At 54.7% G+C, this 21390-nt stretch overlaps 1 protein-coding gene across 2 annotated transcripts; it reads left to right on the forward strand.

Moving 5' to 3' along the window:
* The first annotated feature begins 11328 nt into the window (after positions 1-11328).
* Positions 11329-20187, forward strand: B3GNT7 (UDP-GlcNAc:betaGal beta-1,3-N-acetylglucosaminyltransferase 7). Of its 2 annotated transcripts, XM_040073893.2 has the most exons (3): positions 11329-11726; positions 12162-12335; positions 16764-20187. In XM_040073893.2, exons 1-3 carry the CDS (start codon positions 11669-11671, stop codon positions 17909-17911), a joined length of 1380 nt encoding a protein of 459 aa, XP_039929827.1. In that variant the 5' UTR covers positions 11329-11668; the 3' UTR covers positions 17912-20187. The 2 variants fall into 2 exon arrangements, with proteins under 2 accessions (XP_039929827.1, XP_039929828.1); XM_040073894.2 differs by lacking the exon at positions 11329-11726 and having other exon boundaries at positions 12149-12335; positions 16711-20187.
* Positions 20188-21390: the final 1203 nt, after the last annotated feature.

A 21390-nucleotide genomic window follows, 5' to 3' on the forward strand; every position in this document is an offset into this window, starting at 1 on the left:
TGCCAGAGCTGTTGCAGGCTCCTTTTCAGCCCTGTGGATCGGGATATCAGTTTTTTTAATCGGGAAGGGCTTTTCTTCTGTGTCTCATCATGAACTGACGCAATAGATCTGTAAGTGCCCCAAACGGCTGCTGCTGTGGCTGGCTTTCTGTGCAGACTGGGGCTCTGAAACAAAAGGATGGGGAAAGAACAGAAGCTAAAAACTCTGGTTTGCTAAAGTAGCACCAAATCAACAAGGAAGCCTGGATTATTGTTTAGAGCCATTTGTATTCAGGATTCTCTTAGAGCAGGTCAAACCTGGAGTTTGACCTGCGTTCAGGTGTGTATGAACCAATTCGTTTGTATTAGGCTTAACCACGAAGAAGGTCATACAATAGTCGAGGTGCAGGAAAGGCTGAATCAATATGAAATATAAGTTGTTCCTGTAAAGATGTAGGGATGGAAACTTAACCACCACACCTACTTTCAGAACTTGCACATCAAAAAGAAGTTGAGAAATACCTTTGTGGTGGATGGTTGTCTCAAATGCAAATGTAATGGTTTAAAAGTGTCTCCTTATTTTAACTCCTTTAAGGAGAGAGCTTTGCACCTGCCTCAGGGGAGATGGGGAGATACAGGGCTTCCCCCTGAGCCTCGCTGGAGTGTGGGCAGGGAAGCTGCCGGGGACGAGCACCTCAAACAGGTAAAGAGTGAGTTTTAGGAGGGGTCCTACTTTAATCCTTGTTGGTTAATCTGGGGGTCCCATTTCCCTCTGGTAGGGGTGATTCTTATGATCCCTTAGTCTCCTGTGTTCTTGCAGCAAAGCGAAATTATTTGGGCAGGGTGAGGGTGCAAGAACTGCTCTGTGCATTGGGAGGGTGCAGCTGGGGGAACAGCAGCAGTGTTGTGCTTATGGGGGCTGCTGAGATTGTCTGGAGACTTCAAATGTCAACATGATCAGTACTAGCTTCTTATTTTCTTTTCCAGGCACAGTTTGAAGCTAACATGCATCACCCTGAGGGTGAGAAATAGATGGTGTTTGTCTGGACAGCCACGTGTCTCCTCTACTGGTGTGCTCCAGGAGGAAAGCTCTTACATTCTATTAACTTCACAGTGAAATTGAAACAGTTTTGATCCTGCTTCTACATAAACTTATCCCGTGCTGTTCCCACATCAGCTAAGAGCTGTTACATAGGATCTGACTTTTCCTCCACATCCACTGAAGGTGAAACCCACAGCAAAGATTGGGGCTGTGCACACCCAGCCCAGGTTTGCCTTTGCTGTGCCACCCCAGTTTAATGGGGTGCAAAGTGCCCGTGCTACACATCTCCTGTGCACTGCTCCTTTTGCTCTAAACATGAACTTCACCTTTTCCTGCGGTATTGTTCTGCGTAGGCAGCATCTGGTCAGGTTTCTGTTGCATCAGTGAGTTTGCCAGTATTGGGTTTTACTCAAACAATGTGTTCTGCCACAAAGGAGCAGGTTCGAGCAGGTTAGAGCTGTCCAGCCTGGCCGTGCAGGAACCAGTGACGAATAAAGCTCCCTAAATACATTCTTCTGCCTCTCCCCTTCCTCCACACATATATCAATTGCTTTTCCAGATTATTGAGAAAAGAATCTCTGTGTTTCCTGGGTGTGAAATGTGTTGGTTCTCCCTTTGCAAGCAATGAAGATAATGCTGCTGGCAGAGCTGCGGCTTGGCCCAAGGCTCTGCTGCTGGATGGGTGATCCCAAGGCCAGCGGGAGCAGTGGAGATATTTTTGCCTCAGCCCCGTGGGCAGATTGCTCCACTGGGATCCACCTGGGACTCGGGACCAGCCCAGAACAGAGCTGCCTGCAGGGGCCGGGCTCCCCTCCTCCCCTGCTGACCCCAGCACACAGTGCCCTGCATGGAAAACCTTCACTGGCCCTTCCTCCACGTCAGTAACACTAAGCCTGGGAAGTGGGGTCCCTCGGGGCTCTGGATATATTTAAACCTCATCAGTGAACTGTCCCCCTGTGGCTGCCATCACCATCCTTCAGCATCATAACATCTGGCACAGCTGCCCTTGCCCTGAAAGCTGGGTCTGGTCCTCCCCACACACTCCTTGGGCTGTGCTAAGGGGTTCATGGGATCCAGCCCCCTGCTCCCTAACAAAACGAGGCAATGTTGGGAGGACAGCTGAGGAGAGGAGGGGTGGAGAATGTTTCTGCAGCCTGATGCAGCAGCACTTGCTCTGTGCTCCAAGGCAGTTCCAGCCTGTGGGCTGCGCTCACCACAGCATCCTGCAGTGCCTGGTGACAGGACACGTCCTTCCCCTGCGGCGGCCGGTGCTGGTGTCCACACACACACGGCTTCACCCCACAGCCAGGAGTGCACTTTCCACTGACCTTTCCAGGTTAAGCACAGCTTGCAAAACCTCATGCCTCTTTCCAGGCTTATAAAACTCACTCATTTGTTGTGACGGTTTCATTTGCAATAGGGGCTGAAGAGGGACTTCACTGCTACCGAAACCTGGCGAGCGCCCAGAGGGGAGGGCGGCTGTGATGCACATCTCAGCCCTTCAGCTACTGCATTCCTCCCACCAAGATTTTGAGATTTCCCCTCTCTTGCCCTACTTGTGGAAGAGGACAAACAAACCCTCTAAGGAGAAATGCCTGGGCAAGCGCAGAGGTTTGTCAGGCAGTTAGCAGCAAAGCCCTGGTGGAAATTCCCCTTGAGCCTGTTCAGCTGCCTCTAGCAGTGTAGCACAGTCAGGGTTGCAGGTTTTTCCCACTAACCCCGTTCCCAAGCTCAGAGCTGAGCTTGGTGCGGGTCCAAATGCTCTACAGGTGTAAATCAGCACAGCTGCAGCTACCCTGGTGACCCTGCCACGCTGGCCAAGGTGTGAGGGTGAGTGAGACCCCTTTGTCCCCTTTGTCCCATCTGCATGGAGAGCTGTGGTAATGGCGATCTCCCTGGACAGACAGAGAAATCTGTTTTGTCAAGGACTTTGGGCATTCTGGCAAACTGAGCAGTAAATGACAGGTGAAAAATGCACCAAAGAGGCAGGAAGGAAAGAGGCAGAAGATGTTCCTGCAGTCTCAGGCCCGGAGGTTGCCGCTGCATTGGCGCACATCCCCAGTGTCAGCCAGGGTCACAGGAGTTCACTTTGCTCTTTGTGTCTCCTGAGGCATGCACACCTTGCTGGAGAGGACGTGACAGCTGAGCAGCCCTGCTGTTGGGCTGTGGCAGGTTGGTAAAGCTCCTTTTGGGGTACACCTGAGCCTCCAGCGCTTCACCCCTGGCCATTAGACACAAGGCTCTGGGGAGGGCCAGCAGGGCCCAGTGCAGTGCAGGGGCTGGTGCTGCCCCGCAGGCAGCGTGGCCCCAGCCTGCTCTCTGCACAGCCCTGGCCCGGGGAAAGCGCAAGTGGCTTTTGCAGCAGCTCCTCTGATGGAGGATTTTGCAAGGTTTCCAGGTGAGGGGGAGGTTTGGATGGCGATGCCTGCTCCCCTGCTAGTTTGGGAGCTGGGCAATAGAGAAGCCCCTTCTCTGGCCCCATCCCCTACAACAGACAGAGCCCCGCTGTTGGTCAGAGGAAGTTTGGTGAAGGCAGAAAGGAGGAAAAGATTCCTGACAGATTTCATCTGTCCAAGCCAAGAATGGTCCCATTAGAAGCTTGTAAACCTTTTTCTTCTCAAATCCATCTATTTATTTTTTTAAGCCGCTGGCCGTTGCTCAAAGCAGACCCGGTCTGCTTGTCCATCCCATTCGGTCGAGCTCTTGCCTGCGCCTCATCCTGGCCCCGATTTCTCCGGGAAGGTCTTTGGCTTCCCAGCCATGAAAGCCGCTCTCTCAGGGAGGGCGTGGATGTCTCCCCTTGGCCAGGAGCCTGTGCCAGCAGCGGGGCTGGGATGACTGGGACAGTGTTCGGGGCCCAGGGCTGCTGAAAGGGCTCAGTGTGTGCCGAGCGTGACTCACCCGGGCCGGAGGGCAGCCGGGAGCCGCGAGGAGAGCGGGGAGCTGCCGCAGGAGGGGCCGGCTTCCCAGGGAAAGGTGGTGAAATGGATCTCATCGGCTTGGAGTGGGGGCAGAAGGGGCCGAGGAAGGAGGGAGGCCGGGAGGCGGTGTTTGCAGGGCTGGAGGGGTTTGAGGGAGCCTTGCATCACACCTGGGTGTCTGCGAGGGCTCAGGGAGGAGAAGGGGAAGGGGGCGGCGGGGGCTGGCTCTGTCTGCACCCATCACTGGATTTCCATGTGACTTCGGGTGTCAAACACGGCCTGGGGAAGGGCTGGGAAAGATCCTCGGGGTCCTTGAGATAGGGAGCTACCTCGTGTCACATTTTGGTGCCTCGAGCACTGGTTTGCAGGGCTGGGGCTCCATCCTGGCTGGTGTAAAACATCCCTGGAGCCGCCGGTTTTCTTTGGCTCGGGTTGGCTGCGCGCTTCCCGGTCTGGCTGACACACGCCCAGGCGGCTGCCAGGCTGTGCCAGCGCCTTACACATCCCCAGCATCAACTCCTGGTCCCCAGGGATGTCACCTGCAGTGGCAGAGCCAGGAGGTGGCTTGTCACTTCCTGGAGCCAGCAGCATTGCTCACAGCTCTGGGCAGTCCCAAAGGGAGAGTGGCTTCCTGGTGATCCCAGTTAGGACCTCTGTGCCCGGCTGCGTGTGAGATGAGAAGCAGGGAGGGATTTCTGGTTTGGATTGGATGCAGGCATGTATGGGAAGGTCTGGTTTTATCTCAAAAGCAAACAGCTCTGCACATGGGGTTGCTACCACCCGGAGAGGTCCCCCATGATGTGTCTGAGGGTCAGGCATGTCCTACTGTCCTCCAGAGGCATCACCTGCTTGTGTAAGACACCAGCAAGAGAAGAGTAGAGGCTCCTTGGGGTTCAGCTCGCCCCTGTCCTGGAGCCCACGGCTGCTGGGGGGAGCAGGAGGAGGGCACGGGTGCAGAGTGTGCAGAAAGCGCTTGCAGCAGTGGTCGATCAGGAGATGCATCCCAAAGGGATATGCATTTTAATGGGGATTTAGCTGACTGGATTGTGAGGGAGCTGAACTCTGATGAACAGTCAGATGAAGATATTTCTCTTTATCACAAATGGCTGCAGCCCAGAAGCAGAGGGTCTCACCGGTGGGCAAATGGGAGGGCAGCTCTGGGCAGTGTGGCCACATCCCTGTGCCTCCAGACCTGCAGAAAACCACCCCAGAGGCTGGGAATAATCCTATCAACTCACTGGCTGACATTTCAAGGCTAGTTCACCCACCACACCTCTGGTTTGTTGATCTGTGGAGCCCCATCGCTGAACTCTGCAGCCACGCGCTCGGTGTTGGCATCACGAGCTGCTTGTGCCAGGGAGTGTCCTTGCTGCCTCTCCCCAAGGATTGATGGGCTTTCCATCCTGCTCCTTCCATGATGCCCAGTTCTCTGTCCTTCCCCACCTCTCTCTAGTGTTGGGCAGATCCTCAAAGCTTTGGCCCTGCAGGAATGACCTCTTAGGGCGGTGCACTTCTGTCCTGTTGTCACCAGTGACAGCAGGAGGATGAAGGGAAAGCAAACCACGATGGGGAGCACAGTGTGATGATATAAACGGGCTGGAAGGACCCAGGAGAGCCATCAGTTTGTCCTCCACCCTGTGCAGGAGCTGGTTTCCCATGGTGAGGCAGGGATCAAGGCAGCAGCGGTGTCTGGAGCCTCCCCACACCAAGACACTGGAAATGCCAGAGCCACGTAAGAACCGTCGGCCCCACGGATGGCACGGGGCTGTGGCTGCGCCTGCTGTGAATCAGGGAAGGAGCTGGATCCATGCATTAACTCACTGGCCATCTCAGCCCACAGCATGGAATGACTTCACCGTCGGGTGAACATCCCACCATGGAAACCAAACCTCAGGAATGCGTCTGGGTGTGCCGACTCTCTTCTCCTCTCCAGAGGGCTCTCTTACGTCTCAACTACTCCCAGGCTAGCAAATTGCTGTTGTCACCTCTCTCACCAGCTCCCTGAGCCGGGCTGGGGAGCGGTGCCCACGCAAGGGGCATCCCCTGTGCCCAGCGTGTGCCTGCCCAGGGGTGGCACCGCGGGTGCCGCCCTCCCTTGGTGCGCGTGCGGAAGCAGGGAGCTTTGCCGTGGCTTGAGGCCAGTAGCCCCAGCCAAAGAGGGGAAGTCTGCACTCCACATGCCCTCCTTCTCCCTCTCTCCATCTCTCGCTGGAGGCTGATCCACCAGTGTCTGTAGCAGAGCCCAGGTTTTGGCGACGAGCAGCAGCAGCAGGGTGATGATTAATGCTGAGCAGAGCCACAGAGCCAGGGATGTCTGAGCTGTCTCTGCCTCTCTCCTAAACCGATTTGGCCAAAAAAGGCTAATGTGAGCACTTCTGCATCTGCCAGCCTGGGAGGGGGCCCAGCCTGAGCTGGGGTCTCAGCAGGCATGTATGGGGCTGTATGTTTTTCCACTTGGGCTGGAGAGGGGCCGTGGGCAGGCAGCCGCCGGGCTCAGGTGACTCCTGAGCCGCCCTTTCCATCTGACTCATGAGAGACGTCGCGAGCGCTCTCCTGCCCAACGGAAAACGCGTCTCCTTGCAGCTCATGGCTCCTGGGCCCACGCCAGTCCCCAGGCAGCACAGCTTCCCAGGGCTGTGCTGGCACCTGGAGCCCAGCTCTTGCCAGGCCGGAGCTGGGAGAGCAGCTCCATGGGATGATGCCCAGCCAGAGCTTTACATTCAGGCTGTGCCTGTTGCTGGCATGGCAGAACAGTCAGGGTGGCAAGGGCTGGGCTGGCAGGACAGGCCCATGGTCCCTGCGATGGGCAGGAGCATCTCTACAGGCAGAGCTCCTGCTTTCACTGCTGGAACATCGCTTTCCAAAACTCCTGATTTCCTCTTCTCCACCTCTTTGGAGGGTCCAGGATGGAAGTGATCATCCTTCAACACCAGGATTGGTTTTTCCCTTCCCAAGGCCAAGCACCCCATCCTCCTCTTTCCTTTCTGGGTTTGGGCAGCATGGGAGTGTCTACCACCACAAATCCCACATCCATCTCCCCTGAGATTTCTCCATCTTCATCCATCTTCATGGGCTTGTTTCTTTCAGTGCCTGGATGCCATCCCACCATAGGTTCTCGGGAAAAACCCAGACCCTGGGGCTTTCTGCACAAGGGAAACTGAGGCACGTTGGGGTAAGAACCTCTCGCTGGGGCATGATCTGGGAGAGACAAGCCAGGGCCTGTGGCTCGCCGTGCCCAGCCTCAGGCTGTTTGCATCACACCCCAGAGCCTGCCCCCTCTGTGCCCACCGCCCAAGCTGCAGCACTGGGCTTCCCCTGCTCCTCTGGGAAGGGAAATGTTTTCCCTTTCCCCTCCCGTTGTGCTCGCCAGCAGCCAGTGAGTCCTGTTTCCCCTGCGCGCTGCCGCCAAGCGTCTCTGGAACCACTGGAAAATGCATAAAAGGCCCGGGCAAGGCTGCGGTGAGGGTTACTCGCAGTCACAGCTGGAGGCAGCTGCTGCTTTAAAGCAACAGCACAGCCACACAGGGCTCCCCAGGACACCCAGGTGTCCCACAGTTTTAAATGCCATGGGAAGAGAAGGCAGCGTGCTCACTGAGCAGCAGCCCTGAGGCTGGAGGGGGCCTTTTCACTGGGGAAAACGGAGAAGGGGCAGCTCAAGGACACAAACCCTTGGGAGGGCCTGGGGTTTGCTCACCAAGGTTTGCAGAGTGCTATCCCCTGCCCCGCTCCTGTGGCTCACAATGACCAGGAGAGTGCTTCCCTGCCAGCCCCAGCTGCATCCCACGGCTGGGGGTCTGCAAAGGGCAGCAGCAGCTTGGGGACCCCGGAGCAATGGGGGCTGCCATCACCCTGCAAAGCAACTTACACTCCTCCCCCATCTTTGGAAGAAATCATGCAAATCCCAGAGTGGCTCCAGGCAGGACCGAGGGTGTGGCTCTCAGCTGTGGCTCTCAAGATGCTTCAGCAGCCCCCAGTGTTTCAGGGTGTGAGATGCCGAGGCCGATGGAGTGGGATGGAGCAGCTGGCTCCCACAGCTGGCTGTGGGGAGGCAGAAAATCTCCTGCATCCTGGTAGCCAGCATGGTGCTGCTCTGACAGAGATGCTGGGATGGAAACAGCCAGGGGGCACGGGGGTTAATGAGTAAAATAACTCGCCCCCACCCAGGGTCTGGTTTATGGCCCTGTTTGCATGGGCGAGCAGAGGGAGCTTTCTGTGGGGGTGGATGTTCTTCCCGGTGTTCCCACGTCAGCCTGGTCAGTCCATGACGTCTGCTCCACCTTCCAAGATGCAGCAATAAATCAGGTTAATAATTAATCCCAACCTTCCCTGGGACTAAGGCAGAGCTGGTCGCAGCTCCCAGTATCCCACGTGAGAGCCGCCGTGATGGGCGAGTCTCACAGGATTGCTCTTTACCATAGCATCGTGAAAGGAGTTCAGAAAACAAACATGGAAGAAGAAAGGACCATTCCCTGTCCTATCACATCCAGGATGTTTGCTCCTGAGTGTGTGCAAAATCTTGATGTGGTGCGAGTCTGGCTCAGCCAAACAAATTGCAGCCTTGACCTCCCTCCCTGCTCCAGGGTACACCACAGGTGAGTGGTTTAACAAAGAAAAACCTAAAAGTGTGACCACCCTGTGCAGCTGGTCTTGGGTCAGGCTGAGCCCTTGGTCCTGCTCCAGGCACTCAGAGGTTTGGGAGGAGAGGGCTGGTTTGTGTGTCTCCGCAGGGCAACGGGACCTTGGCTTGTGTGGGAAACCCAGCCCAGGGACCACAGTGTTGGCACAAGTGGTCAGGAGGTGTGAGAGTTCCTGGAAAAAGAAGTGAGAGTTTTTTCTGTGAATGTATAATTTGCTGGAATGAAAATAAATCAGAAAACAACGCTCACAAACACCAAAGGAAAAAAAAACAAAACATATCAAAGAAACCAGTGCAGCTTTCCCCAGTGAAACAAATTCCAAACCATCAGTGGGAAAACACTGGCTGGGTCAATCTGCCACTAGCCAGTCTTCTGGGATTACATAAACTTCATAAAAAAAGCTCACTTCTTTCTTTGTACTATATTTTTTAATGAAACATTTTAGCTCAGGTCCACTTTGAAATTCAAAGAGGATTCTTGAAACAAAAAAAGCATTGTGGCTCACTTTGAGAATATCTAAATGAGCCACTTGGGCATCACCCCAGTCCTCATCCTTTCCCTTAACCCAGACCATGTCCTGGAGCCCTGTTTGATGCCAACTCCAAAGCCTGGTTGTCCCCACAGGTTGCCCGTCCCCACCTCTGGCAGTGCCACCAGCTGGGATAATGCTTGGGTGGGGGGTGAGAGTGTGGCACTGGGTCCAAATGGGTCCCAGGAGTCATCAGATGTGGAGATCTGGTGTCACCCTGGCTGTCACTCGGGTGTCACCCTGGAAGATCTGTGCATTGCGTTCCCTTCTGCATCCTCACCCAGTGCAACCACAGTGCGTCCAAATGCTATTCCTCACAGGTGCCCTGCCAGCTCTCCCAGGGCTGCAGTGGCCTGGCACACCTCAAATGTCACTGGTGTTGTACAAGGCAGAGGAACTCGGCTTTTCCGTGTCCAAGCAGCACCTGCCACCCAAGAACACTTATCCAGAAATCCGCAGCTCTGCCCATAGTGCCAAAAAGGCACCTGGTGCCTCCAAATTTCAGTCTAATGGCTCACACCTAAGAAATACAGGTGGTGGGTGCTGCAGAGAAGGAGGGGCAAGGCTACAGACTCAGCTGCTTTGCTGGAGGCAGGGCTGGGCAGGAATGGCAGGGATATGTTGCTGGCTGGGTCTGCTGGAGTGAACAAAAATATTCAGGTTTCTCTTTTTCATGTTTCATTCTCAGCAGAGTCGTTGTGGCTGCTCATGTGAAATCTGTTCTTGCTGGGTGCTGGAAAGAGGCAAAGGGAATGTGTGTAGACTAAGACTTTTTTAAAGAAATACGCTTTCAGATGGATTTTGTTCTTCCTGCTGCTTTTCTGCTTTCCCAGGGTGAATGTGAAGTGATGAAAACTTGGTTTTGTCCTAAAGTTTTCTATGTAATGATGAAAAAAATCATAAACAATTCTATTTCATTTTCATCCTTGAAACAGGAGCTGGTGGCACCAGGGATGCCCAGGACTGTGTTTATCCCAGGCATCAGAAGCCTGACCAGATTTGAGCCTTTAATGATTATCAGAGGCAAAGCTTCATGCAGCCATCACAGCCCAGGTCTGCAGTGCTCTCATGCAGTGGGATGTGCATCTTTTTCCCACACAGGGGAAGGTAGGGGGTTATTTGAGCCAAACCCCCACACAGCTGCATGGAATCATCTGGGAAGTCCTGTGCTTGCGGCCCTACAGCTTTCCTGCAGGGAAGCAGCCATCAGAGAGGTGGGAAGCTGGGAGCACGGCTGGCACAGGAGCCCTCCTTCCCCTGCAGCAGTGCCACTTCCATGCAGGGCAGGAGCAGCACAGCCCTCAGGCTGCACCACGGCCAGCCCTGTGCCTGTGGCTGGATCTGCTGATGCCGGGCCATCCACAGAGCCCCCAGAGACTGTCACACACCCACAGCTGCAGGGGGCCCTGGAATGGCAGCAGCCACCCTGGGGCTGTGGTTTGGGATTTACTGCAGCTCCCCACGAGTGCATGCTGCCACCCCTGTCCCCATCATGGTCCCAGGACAAATTGCAAGGATGAAGTGGTTGTGCTCTCGGGGCCTTCCTGCTCACATCCCCTTGTGCCTGTTTGTGCAAGGGCCATTCTCCAGTGGAGTTCTCCTCCAGTGTGAGCCCCTCTGTGCAGAGTGGGGTGAATTCCCAGCCGTGGGCTGGCATGCACCAACTTCCCTTGTGCTGCAGGGATGAGGTGGGTCCTTCTTACAGCCTGTTCTGGTCAAGCTGATGCTCAGTGAATCTCATGGGTATGATTTTCTTGGGGCCACGAGTGCAGCAAATACACACTTTCCTATAGGCACTGGGAACAGGCTAAAAAGGAATCAGGGAAGGTATGTATGGACTTTTGGTGGTGATAAAGACATGGGACTGTAGAGCTGGTGCAGACTGTTTGGGCAATGTTTCCTGGGGAGGTTTCACAGCCCCCAGGACACAGAGCTGCAGGGCACCTGGGAAATCAATAAGCTGAGATAAGGAGAAACACATCTGAAGAAAGCAATGCAATCTTCCTCCCCAGAATGAGCTGGACGTGGAGTTTTCTTGGTGCTCTTTGAGTAGCAGAGGTTGTGTGGGTCCCTCTGCATGTCCAGTCCTGGAAAGAAGAGCCTCTCCCATGAGAAGCTCAGTGTGTCCAGGGGATTGTGAGAGCTGTAGGAGACCCTAACCCTCATCACTCATGAAAAATGAAGAGAACTGCTCAGAAAGGGACTGGGATATCTCTGCAGGACAGGAAAGGAAATAGTGCAAATTTCCTCCAGGCTTCCCATACTGGCTTCATGGTGGACATGAGCAGCTGGTGGGATTGGGAGGGTGACAAAAAGGGAGATATCAGAAATTACAGGGACTTATTTTTATTGAAAACCACCTGCAACTAAAATGTTACATTTAAAAGGAAAGGAAGGTCTTTAATCTGCTTCCTAATGGGCAATGGGATGTCCCATGCTGATAGGGCTGTAGCAGGAATGCTGGTGAAACGGTATCCGAACCAGGGCTGAAGGAACAGTTTGGAAGGACATCTCACCTGCCCGTGATGCTATTGGAAATTTGACCCACGAGAGGTCCCAGCATGCGGAGCAGGCACCTTCCTGCTGCAGCAACTCCCCGTCAACTCCCTACACCCCCAGGTGAGCGGTGGGTCCCAGAAAATGAGTGAGTCCTGGACGGAGGACTGGTGGATGCCTGGTGAGACGAGTCCTGGGCAGAGTATTGGTCCTTGACAAGGTGTGGAACCTGAATGCGATGTGCATCGTGGGGGAACGGTGAGTCCCAGGAGAGGTGGGGATCCCAGGGAGTGCATTAAAAACTCTGGGGCAGAGCTAATGCACCCCAGAGAGGGCAGAGTACACGAGGAGCCGAACTAGGTAATCCCGGAGTTCCCAGATCCTGGTGAGTGTTCCATCAGCAGCGGGGAGGGTGCTCAGGGGGACGTGTGGGGTGTCACCCTTAAACTCCTTGCCCTGGGAGCACTGGGGGAGGTGTCCGTCTGCTGGGGCGGGCGGGGGGACGGGGCAGAGGGGCAGGGCAAGAGTTAACCTACCTGCTCCGCCATCCATCTCTAGGCTCCACCTCGGAGAGAGAGGGGAGGGAAAAGAGAAAAAGTAGCGAGAAGGAAAAAAAAAAGAAAAAAAGAAGAGGAGGAGGAGGAGGAAGAGCGCAGAGAGAAGCGCCCGGACCGCGGGCAGTCCGGCCAGCAGCGGAGCGGCCGCCCCGTCCCACTCCAGCATGTTCCAGTGGTGAGTGATCTCCGGGGAGCGCGGAGCCCGAGCCCCGCTCCCGCACCGAATCCCGGTATCCCTGGCTCCGCTGTCCCGTGTCCTCCGCTCCCGCTGCCCGGCACCGCCGCTGCGTCCTGCCCGGAGCCGGGGGACTGCCAGGTCCCCTCCCCAGCGGGTCCCTCTCGAGAGTCGCCTCGGGGGCGACTGGCCGGGGAAGGGCAGCTCTGGTGGGGAGGATGGGCATGGGGAAGCGATTAAGGACGGAGTTTGTCATTTGCCCCTGTCCGTCTGTCCCCATCCCAGGAGCGACCCTCCCGCCGCCGCGGCTCTGCGGGGCTCCCAGCCGGGGTCTCCCTGGCCGCGGTACCCCGGGGAAAGCGCTCTTAGAGGTCCGCTCCCGACAAAAATTTCTCTCCATCCTGGGGCACCGGAGCTCTGGCCCGGCGGGAGGCAGGATGGGGCAACGGGCAAGGGCGGCCGGTTGGTGCCCCCAGTTCCCTGGGGGTGCCTTTCCCAGCTTTTCCCTGAAAAGAGCTGGGTTGTGTGGTGGGGCCGGGGACAGCAGGGCCTCCAGTCCTGCCCGGTGGGGTCCCTGTCCCACGGCAGCAACAGCTTGGGGGCAGATGCCCTCGCCGGAGGCAACACCCGGGGTTTCGTCTCCTGCCTCTTCCCCAGAAGCGTTGTTTTTTACCGCCTTGTACTTAAACCAAACGACTTTATGAGGAGGGGACGCATCTCCGGGCACTCTCGGCGAGCTGCGGCCCCACTTGGTGCTTGCGCCCATCTACAGCACAGGCTACTGCTGGGGATATTTGTGTGCTTTCTGCCCAGCATCTGCCCCTTTATAAGATCCCCTCTCCAAATCCTTGGCATAGCCAACAGACAGGACTCTATGGTGGCGGTGCCCCCAGTGACTGGGTCTAATTGAGGGGCCAGAAAAAAACTCTATCACATAAATAGATAGCGCTGGCAGATCAAAGAGGTTTTCACGTGAGTCCAAAATGAATCGGATAAGGATAGAGAGCCCCTGTCTCCTGGAGCCTCATCTGCCCTCGAGCATCAACACCTGAAAGGGGTACTGCCCACCTCTAATTTGGAGTTTATGTTTAACTGCCTGATGGCGCAGCCACCTCACAGGGGCAGCTTTTGAAATTTCCCTGGTGGATAAAAGCGAAGAGGAGGAGTGTGTTAAGGCCTTTTCAAAGCTTTCTTGATGGCACCAACACCAGCAGTTGGGGCAGACAGACCTGGCTGGCACCGATGGGAGCCCTCCCTGTGGCTACCACCCTTGGACCTTGCAGTGCTGGGTGTCCTCGACTTTAGGGGACACTGTGGGGACTGGCTGGGGGCTGTGCCCCAAGGAAGGGTCCTGGGGCTTGGCAGGGTGACTTCTCTGCGATAGCAACAAACCCAAAGCACCTCCTTGCCAATGCATCCCCAGAAAGCAGGAGTTACTTTTCCAGCCGTACCTAAAGTACTTCCCATCTGAGGAGACCACAGGGCAGAAAGACTCATAATCCGAAAAGATGCACAAATAACTGTTGCTCTTTCCCCCCCCCAAATCCTTGGTTTGAGATGGAAATTACCTGCAGTTGTGCCTCAGGGTCCTCCCAGTCCCCATCGCTTTCCTGGCAGTGCAGGGACGGGGTTTCTGCAGGGCAGTTGGCTGTGGGGCTCCTGGTTCCTGCTGGACCTGGTTGGGTCCCCCATGGTTTGCAGTCAGATCAGTTGGAAAAATCCCAGATAGGTTCTTGTGACAAAGCAGCAATTACACTGGTAAGAACTGGGAAACAGGGTCCACTGAAGGAAGGAGGAATAGTTTCTGTGTGGTTGTGCAACACCTCACCTACAAACACACTCAGGTCACTTGACGCTCCACCTCTTAATAAAAGCTGGAGTTGCCCCCTCAGCTCTGGGTCAGAACCTTCTGTCTGGACCCAAGGAGAGTAATGGGGTCAGTACACCGGTGCAGCTCCTCTCTGTTAGGCAGAGTCTGCCAAGGCTGGGACCATCTGTGCCAGATAGTGACAGTCCTACACGTGCAAATTTTTACAATTCTTATCAGTAATTCCCTGACCTTTGGCTTCTGGGGAATCTCTGGCCATCCTTCAGGCTGGATGTTTTATTGCTTGTTGTCATTGGGTTACAGGGAGTGTAAGAAAGTGATGGGACAGGACTGGATGGGATGGGCTTGATGCAAATGAAATTACCATACGGGGTGATGGGGTTTATTTCTGCAGCAGTGCCGGCTATGGATGAGAGGTTTTAAACATTGCTTGGCTGTGCTTGGAGCAAAGTTGCATTGGAACTGAAGGGTTTGTAAAAATAAGTTCAAAGCTGTGCAGGCAGTGCTGGAGAGGGTTAAGGGAATGGTGAGATCTAATCACAACTGCTCCCTCATCAGTCTCAGATGAGTGGCCACATATAAAACCGGATGAGGAATATCTATCCATTTACCCGTAATTACTTATTTCCACGCTGGCTCCCACAGTCCACATTAGTGATCACAGTTTTCCCACAATAACGTTGGGCTCAAAAGTTCTTTGTGCTTCAGGGCGAAGCCAAAGACAGGAGCTCCTGAGAGCTCCTGGTTCCTCTCTGGGATTCCTGCATTTCAGGGTGAATGGAATCCCCTGCAATCCCAGCACAGTATTGTCTCCTGCCCAGGGGAATCTGATGACCTATGGGGTGTCCCACAAAGCAGGTGTTTTGGTGCAACTTGAGGCCCAAAACTCCAACAGCTTCATGGTGGTTCTGATCACAATCCAGTCCCTGGGTCTAGGAGAGTTTTATGGCTTTTGGGGTTTTTTTTTGTCTACCTGGAAAATACTTGGGCTAAGTGTTTCAGGTTTCAGCCCCAAGCTCCTTCTCTGGACTATCCTGAAGTGAAGGTGCCCTCTGCCTGCTGGAGGTGATTCTGGTTCTTTCTGGCTCTGACAGGAGCAGGGGGCTGAGGGCTGTCCACAGTGGTGTCACCTAGGCTGAGATGTACTTTTAAGCGGACAGGCACAGGTGTGTCCCAAGACCAGTGCCACATCTGTTTCTGTCAGCTTCACAACCCAGTGGCAGGAAAAAGGGGTCCAGGGACTGCCAAGCACCTTCTGTCAGAGCAGACAGAGATGGAGCTGCCCTTAGGAAGCTGTTGGGAGTGGAGACGAGGAGCTCAGCTGCCATCCTCCCATGCCCAGTGCTCATCTGCACAGGGAGATGGCCTAAGGTGGTGGGAACATGCAGGACTGAGGCAGGAGGGAGTTGCTGCAGATGTGCAAGCTGTAGAGCAAAGCTGAGCTCCCAGGAGATACATTGTGCAGCTGGGCAGAGATACATTGTGCAGCTGGGCACTACCTCTCCTCTGTGGTAGTGGGATGAGAAACCCACCTTTAGCAGTGTGGAAAAGCAGGCTGGGGAGGAACTGTGCATCAGTAATCTCAAAGTGCAGCAGTCCTGCAGTCCCAAGGACCTCAGGAGCATCCAGCTCAAGCCCCTCAGGAGCTCCACCCAGGGTTTGTCCCATGAGCCAGCAGCTTCCCAGGGCATAGGTCTGCAGCAGAGGAAAGCAGCAGCATGGCCCCAGGAAGAACTGGGTTTTATCTACTCATGCCCTGAACACCCTGGACATGCAAACACCTGATTTGTCACAAGCTGGGAAAATCTGGCCTGCATCTGCTGCTCTTTAACACTACAAAGGAAGCAACAAGACCCAAAAGCTGCCAAAATACCCAGGAGTGCCCCCAGAAATACTGGTTCCCAAGGTGGTTGTAGGGTTAGGGATGTCTTTTTTCCCACTGAACCATGAAATCTGACTAATTCTTTTTTTTTTTCTTCCTGATGTGCCTTTTTGAAATGAAACAACAAATGTTGACTCCTGTGGTCTTTCCAGCTCTGGTTTCTCAGTGCTGTATAACCTGTGATGCCAGTCTAGGCCATGGATAGTATGTCTGTCTTAGAGCTAAGACTTCTGTGGAAAATATAATTCCCTCCTGCTCTTGTCCTAAACTGCAATTTTCAGATGTCTGAAACAGCGGTTTCCCTTGGGATTTTCTTCCGAAACAGCTGCCTTGCTGAAACTCTCACCCTGACTTTTCTCTCCCTCTCAGCCCATTTTCATCTTCCCTGTGAACCCTCCCCTGATTAGCACTGGGGTTATCAGTGGGCTGCACTGATGGTTGCAGCCACCACCACATACCTTGTGCCTGTCCCTACAGTGAAGTGAGGCCCCAGAGCCATCCCACAAGCAGGATGCAGCTGGGAAGAGTATGCATGGAGGTGTCCTGCAGCCCTTCCATGAGGTTTCTGCTCCTCATGATGGAACACAGATTATGAAGTGCTTTTGCAGACAAGCCTGTTGAAGCCTGTAGTTTCTTCTCCTTAACTCCTTGTGTCTCCCCTTTAGGAAGAAGACTATCTACAAAACAGTTTGTCTCTCCTTCTTGTTGATCATTACAGTGACGGTGCTGCAGCGTGGAATGGCCCCAAACCAGTTCATGCAGGGCCAGCAGCAGAAAGAACTGCCCCCTTCAGAGCCCTTGAAATCGCAGAAGAGAGACAACGCCTTCTCCATCAGCAGCACTTTCTGGAAGACCAAGAAGGAGAAAGCTCCTGTTAAAGAGGAGAGCGTGACGGCAAAGCAAACAAAATCCTGGGATGTCACCATTACCAACTGCTCAGCCAACCAGAACTTCAGCAAGGTGGATTGGTTCAAAGGGCTGGAGCCCAACTTCCAGCAGTTCCTGCTTTATCGACACTGCCGCTACTTCCCCATGCTGATCAACCACCCAGAGAAGTGCAGCGGGGATGTCTACCTGCTCATCGTGGTCAAGTCCATCATCACGCAGCACGACCGCCGTGATGCCATCCGGAGGACCTGGGGCCAGGAGAAGGAGGTGGACGGCAAGAAGATCAGGACGCTGTTCTTGCTGGGCACCACATCCAAGGAGGAGGAGAGAGCCAACCACCAGAAACTGCTAGATTATGAGAACCACATCTATGGGGACATCTTGCAGTGGGATTTCCTAGACAGCTTCTTCAACCTCACCCTCAAAGAGGTCCATTTCCTGAAGTGGGTCGACATCTACTGTGACAATGTCCACTTCATCTTCAAAGGCGATGACGATGTGTTTGTGAGTCCCAGCAATATCCTGGAGTTCCTGGAGGACAAGAAGGAGGGAGAGGACCTCTTTGTGGGGGATGTCCTCTACAAGGCCAGGCCAATCCGCAAGAAGGAGAATAAGTACTACATCCCCAGTGCCCTCTACAACAAAAACATCTACCCACCCTATGCAGGGGGTGGGGGCTTCATCATGGATGGAGCCCTGGCCAAGAAGCTGCATAAGGCCTCAGAGACACTGGAGTTGTACCCCATCGATGATGTCTTCCTAGGGATGTGCTTGGAGGTCCTTAAAGTGTCACCTGTTGGGCACGAGGGCTTCAAAACTTTTGGCATTGTGAAAAACAAGAACAGCAAGATGAACAAGGAGCCGTGTTTTTACCGGAGTATGTTGGTGGTTCATAAACTGCTGCCTCCGGAGTTGCTCCAAATGTGGGACTTGGTCCACAGTAACTTGACATGCTCAAGAAAACTCAATGTCCTTTAGCTCCGTCTCTCTGGAGAGCTGTGACTGCAGGAGCTGGGACAACTGCTCCCTGCTCTGGGGTGGGGTGAGTCTCTGCTGGTGGCACACAGATCCTTCAGGGGCACTGCCCTCCGGGGTGAGGAGGGCAGAGACGCTGTGCTCATGGACAGGGTTTGCGATACTGTTTGTTCCTGTACTGTATTGTGGTTCACATATCTCCAGCTGGGTTGGGGGTTGCTGAAAATGAGAAAAAAACCCAACAAAACACGACAAGTCTAGCACAAAATGGAGAGAGGGCAAAGAGGTTTGTACTCTGCTTTAGGTACTTCCTCCAAAGCAGCATGATGAGTGGAGGGTTGGGTGCTGGCAGGGAGGGATGTGGCACTGGCATTTTTTGGAGCTGTTCAGGGTCTGGCTATCCAGGGAAGCTGCTTCAAGGGAGTTCAGCCAATTACAAGTGCATTGGGCCCTCCCGACTCAAAAATCATGGGATTTTATTTGTTATCTCATATTTCTCCTCCATGCAAGGTTTTGGTAACACTGACCTTGTGTGCATTTGCTTCACCCCAACAAAGTCCGTGTGTCCCCATATGCAGCTGGGGAAAGGGGCTCTTCTCTGAGGCTGGCCCTCAACAGCCCTGAGTCCCCATTAGGGTTTTTGCCTGGCAGTCGGGGGACTGGGGTCCTTGTCCCTGTCAGAGGGTCCCAGGCAACGGTGGCTCCCAGCACCAGCCTGGGCTGTGCTTGGCTCCCCATCTCCTCTGCAGCCTTACTGCACGTGTCCTCGGAGGAACGCACCCAGCTGAAATTCCTCAGGGATTTGTTCCTCCTGGCAGGAAAGCGGCTAGGCCAGCTGCCCTTGCCTGCGGCCAAGGAAGCAGTGGAGAAAACTGGTGGGCCCCCTTTAAGTGCCCCAGCGATTTGTCACTTCTGGGACCCTACTTCCTGGGCATCTCAGGTGGGGTGCTGTGGGGAGACTCTCTCCGTGCTGCACAGCTGCCCTCGTGGCTTTGCCTTGCAGGGCACCACAGCCCCAAAGGCCCTGTGTGTGGCTGCTTCGGGTTCAGCCCCATTTTGCCGGCAAGTGCAATGCTCCAGGGTAGGTTGGGGACCTTGGTCCTGCTCTGCCATGAGGAGCAGAGTCCAAGGGGACAAAGTGAAGGAAAGCTGGTGTTTCACACATCTGCTTCTCTCAGGGTTGTTGCAGTGTTTATTCTGCAGGCTGAGGTGCAGGAGCATGACGGGGCATGGTGTCACAAGACACGGCCCTTTTTTCTTTGGGCTGAAAGGGCCGTGAGGTCTCAAGGGGAGCCCTGGGTTGGCTGCTTTGGTGGAAATCACCCAACAGAGAGACATGTGGCCACACAAGGGCCACGGATGCTCTCCAGCCACCGACTGCAGGCATGAGCAAAGCCACAGGAATGTGCAAAGCCACACACAGTCACACACGTGCTCCCAGGCACAGGGTCTGCACACACAGATGTCCCTGTGTGCAGGGCTGGCATGCCCAGATGTCCCTGCAGGGGGTGGACACACACAGCCACATCCATGGCCCTGACCACGCACAGCAAAACGCGAAAATACGGGCACAAATGCTCTTACTCCCTCTCTCTCTCTGGTGCCAGACAATGAAAGGAAAAAAAAATTACTACCTCAAAGGTCCCCCTGTGCAGTGCCTTTTTTTTTTCCCCCTTTCTCTCTTTTTCTTGATGCGTTTTGGAAATGGGCCTGTTTCATTTACTCCAAGTACATTCCCCAGGTCAAAAAACAAACTAAAAAAGGGCATAAACCAGTCAAAAAGGGCACCCACATGCCAAGCCACACCACACTCAAAATGGCCCTGCTCAGATGAGATGCAGATTTGAAGAGGAGGAAGAGAAAGAGCCAGTGCTGCCCAAGGCTCAGCTGGTGGTGATACTGTGAAATTGGATGTACAATGCACCAGGTCCCTGGAGGAGCAGGGCAGACTCCTGAGGGCATTTTTGGTACCCACTGGGCTTAGGCAGCACACAACTCTTTCCTTTTCCCCTCCCCTCCCTCCTTCCAACAGGAGTGAGTTCAGAAACACTTTCCAAATTGATACCTCCATAATTTACGTCAGGTACAGTACTTTAGGCTGTACATTTATCCTGGATGCAGGGTCAGCTCTCGCTCTCTGTAGCAATGTGTACAGTGAGCCAGGGCTGTGTGCAGACATCTCTCAGTGTTGTTCTTCACCTCGTGGGACCTGTACAGAGAAACCTTGTAGAGTTTGGTGAATATTCTAGTTTCTAAATAAAGGTTAAAGAAGAAAAAAATCCTACAAGCCTTCACCTTATTTCATTACTAGTGAGTTTCTGCTGGGAACGAAACCTGGCAAGGAGTTAGTGACAAAACTACTCCTTGGAGTGGGCATCTGGGGACTGTAGCTGCCCTGTTCCAGTTTGGCACAGCTTCATTGTGGAGCCTGGCATGGTAACAAGGCTAGTGGGTATTTTCTCTCTTTCAGGCACTCCTCCACCTCCATTTCAAACTAAACTTCAGAGCCTCCTGGTGCCTTGCAGGGAGGAGCTTCCCATTTCAACCTCTGAGGCAAAAGCCACCTCAGCAGGGTTGGGAACTCACTGGTTATGTTGAGCACTCTCTCCTTGTGCAGAAGGAGATGGGCACCCCCTGTTCCTGTTACCCTCCCCAAAGCAGGGCCTTTCTCACTTCCACAGCCCAAGCACCACCATGGGCTAACACAACCCCTGGTCATGAGCTTTGAATCTGCCTGGGGTGAAGAGGAGGAAAGCCACAGGCGAACCCCTGGGTCACACCTTGGCGTTTGGGCACAGGGGGCTCAGTTTCCAGGGCTGGCACCCAGTTGGGTTACTCCCATTGCTGGGGAGCAGAGGCCAGCGAAGTGGACCAGGGCATACTGTATTTGGCAGGCTGGGCCATCTGTCACCGGGGCTGGCTTCTCCAGGGCACCGAAAGCTTCATACGCATGGACAAAATGCAAATGCAGAGTGGATGCACTCGCGGATACTCCTGCCCGTTTCCTCTCCGGTGTGACCTCACGCTGTCACATGCCACCGTGTGCCACGTGTCCGGGAGCGGGATGAGGGCCCGTGTGCGGGAGCGGAAGGGGAATTGCCCCGGTCCGCCCCCTCACGAACAGCCCCGGCAAGCGCGGCGGGAACGAGGCGGCGCGCGGGCGGCTGCTGCCCCCTGGCGGCCGCGCCCGCCCCTCCGACCATTTGCCGCGGGGCCGCGGGTGCGGCTCCAAAATGGCCGATGGCGAAGGGCCGAGGGAGCCCCGGGCCAGGGGCGATACACAGGGCACACAAACCCTCCAGCTGAGGGGAACACAACACCAATGGTTTAGTTTTAGCCACAGGGAATGGCCTTTGGCAAAGGGTTCTGTGTTGGGAAGCCAGGGAGAAGTGGCCACAGCAGCACGAGCAGCTGTGAAGGCTCAGCGAGGCAGGAAAGAAGGTCCCAGCCCTGGCACAGCGCTCCAGGAGGGTGGAACGGTC

Source organism: Hirundo rustica, chromosome 10 (assembly GCF_015227805.2).
Source record: "Hirundo rustica isolate bHirRus1 chromosome 10, bHirRus1.pri.v3, whole genome shotgun sequence".
Lineage (NCBI taxonomy): Eukaryota > Metazoa > Chordata > Aves > Passeriformes > Hirundinidae > Hirundo > Hirundo rustica.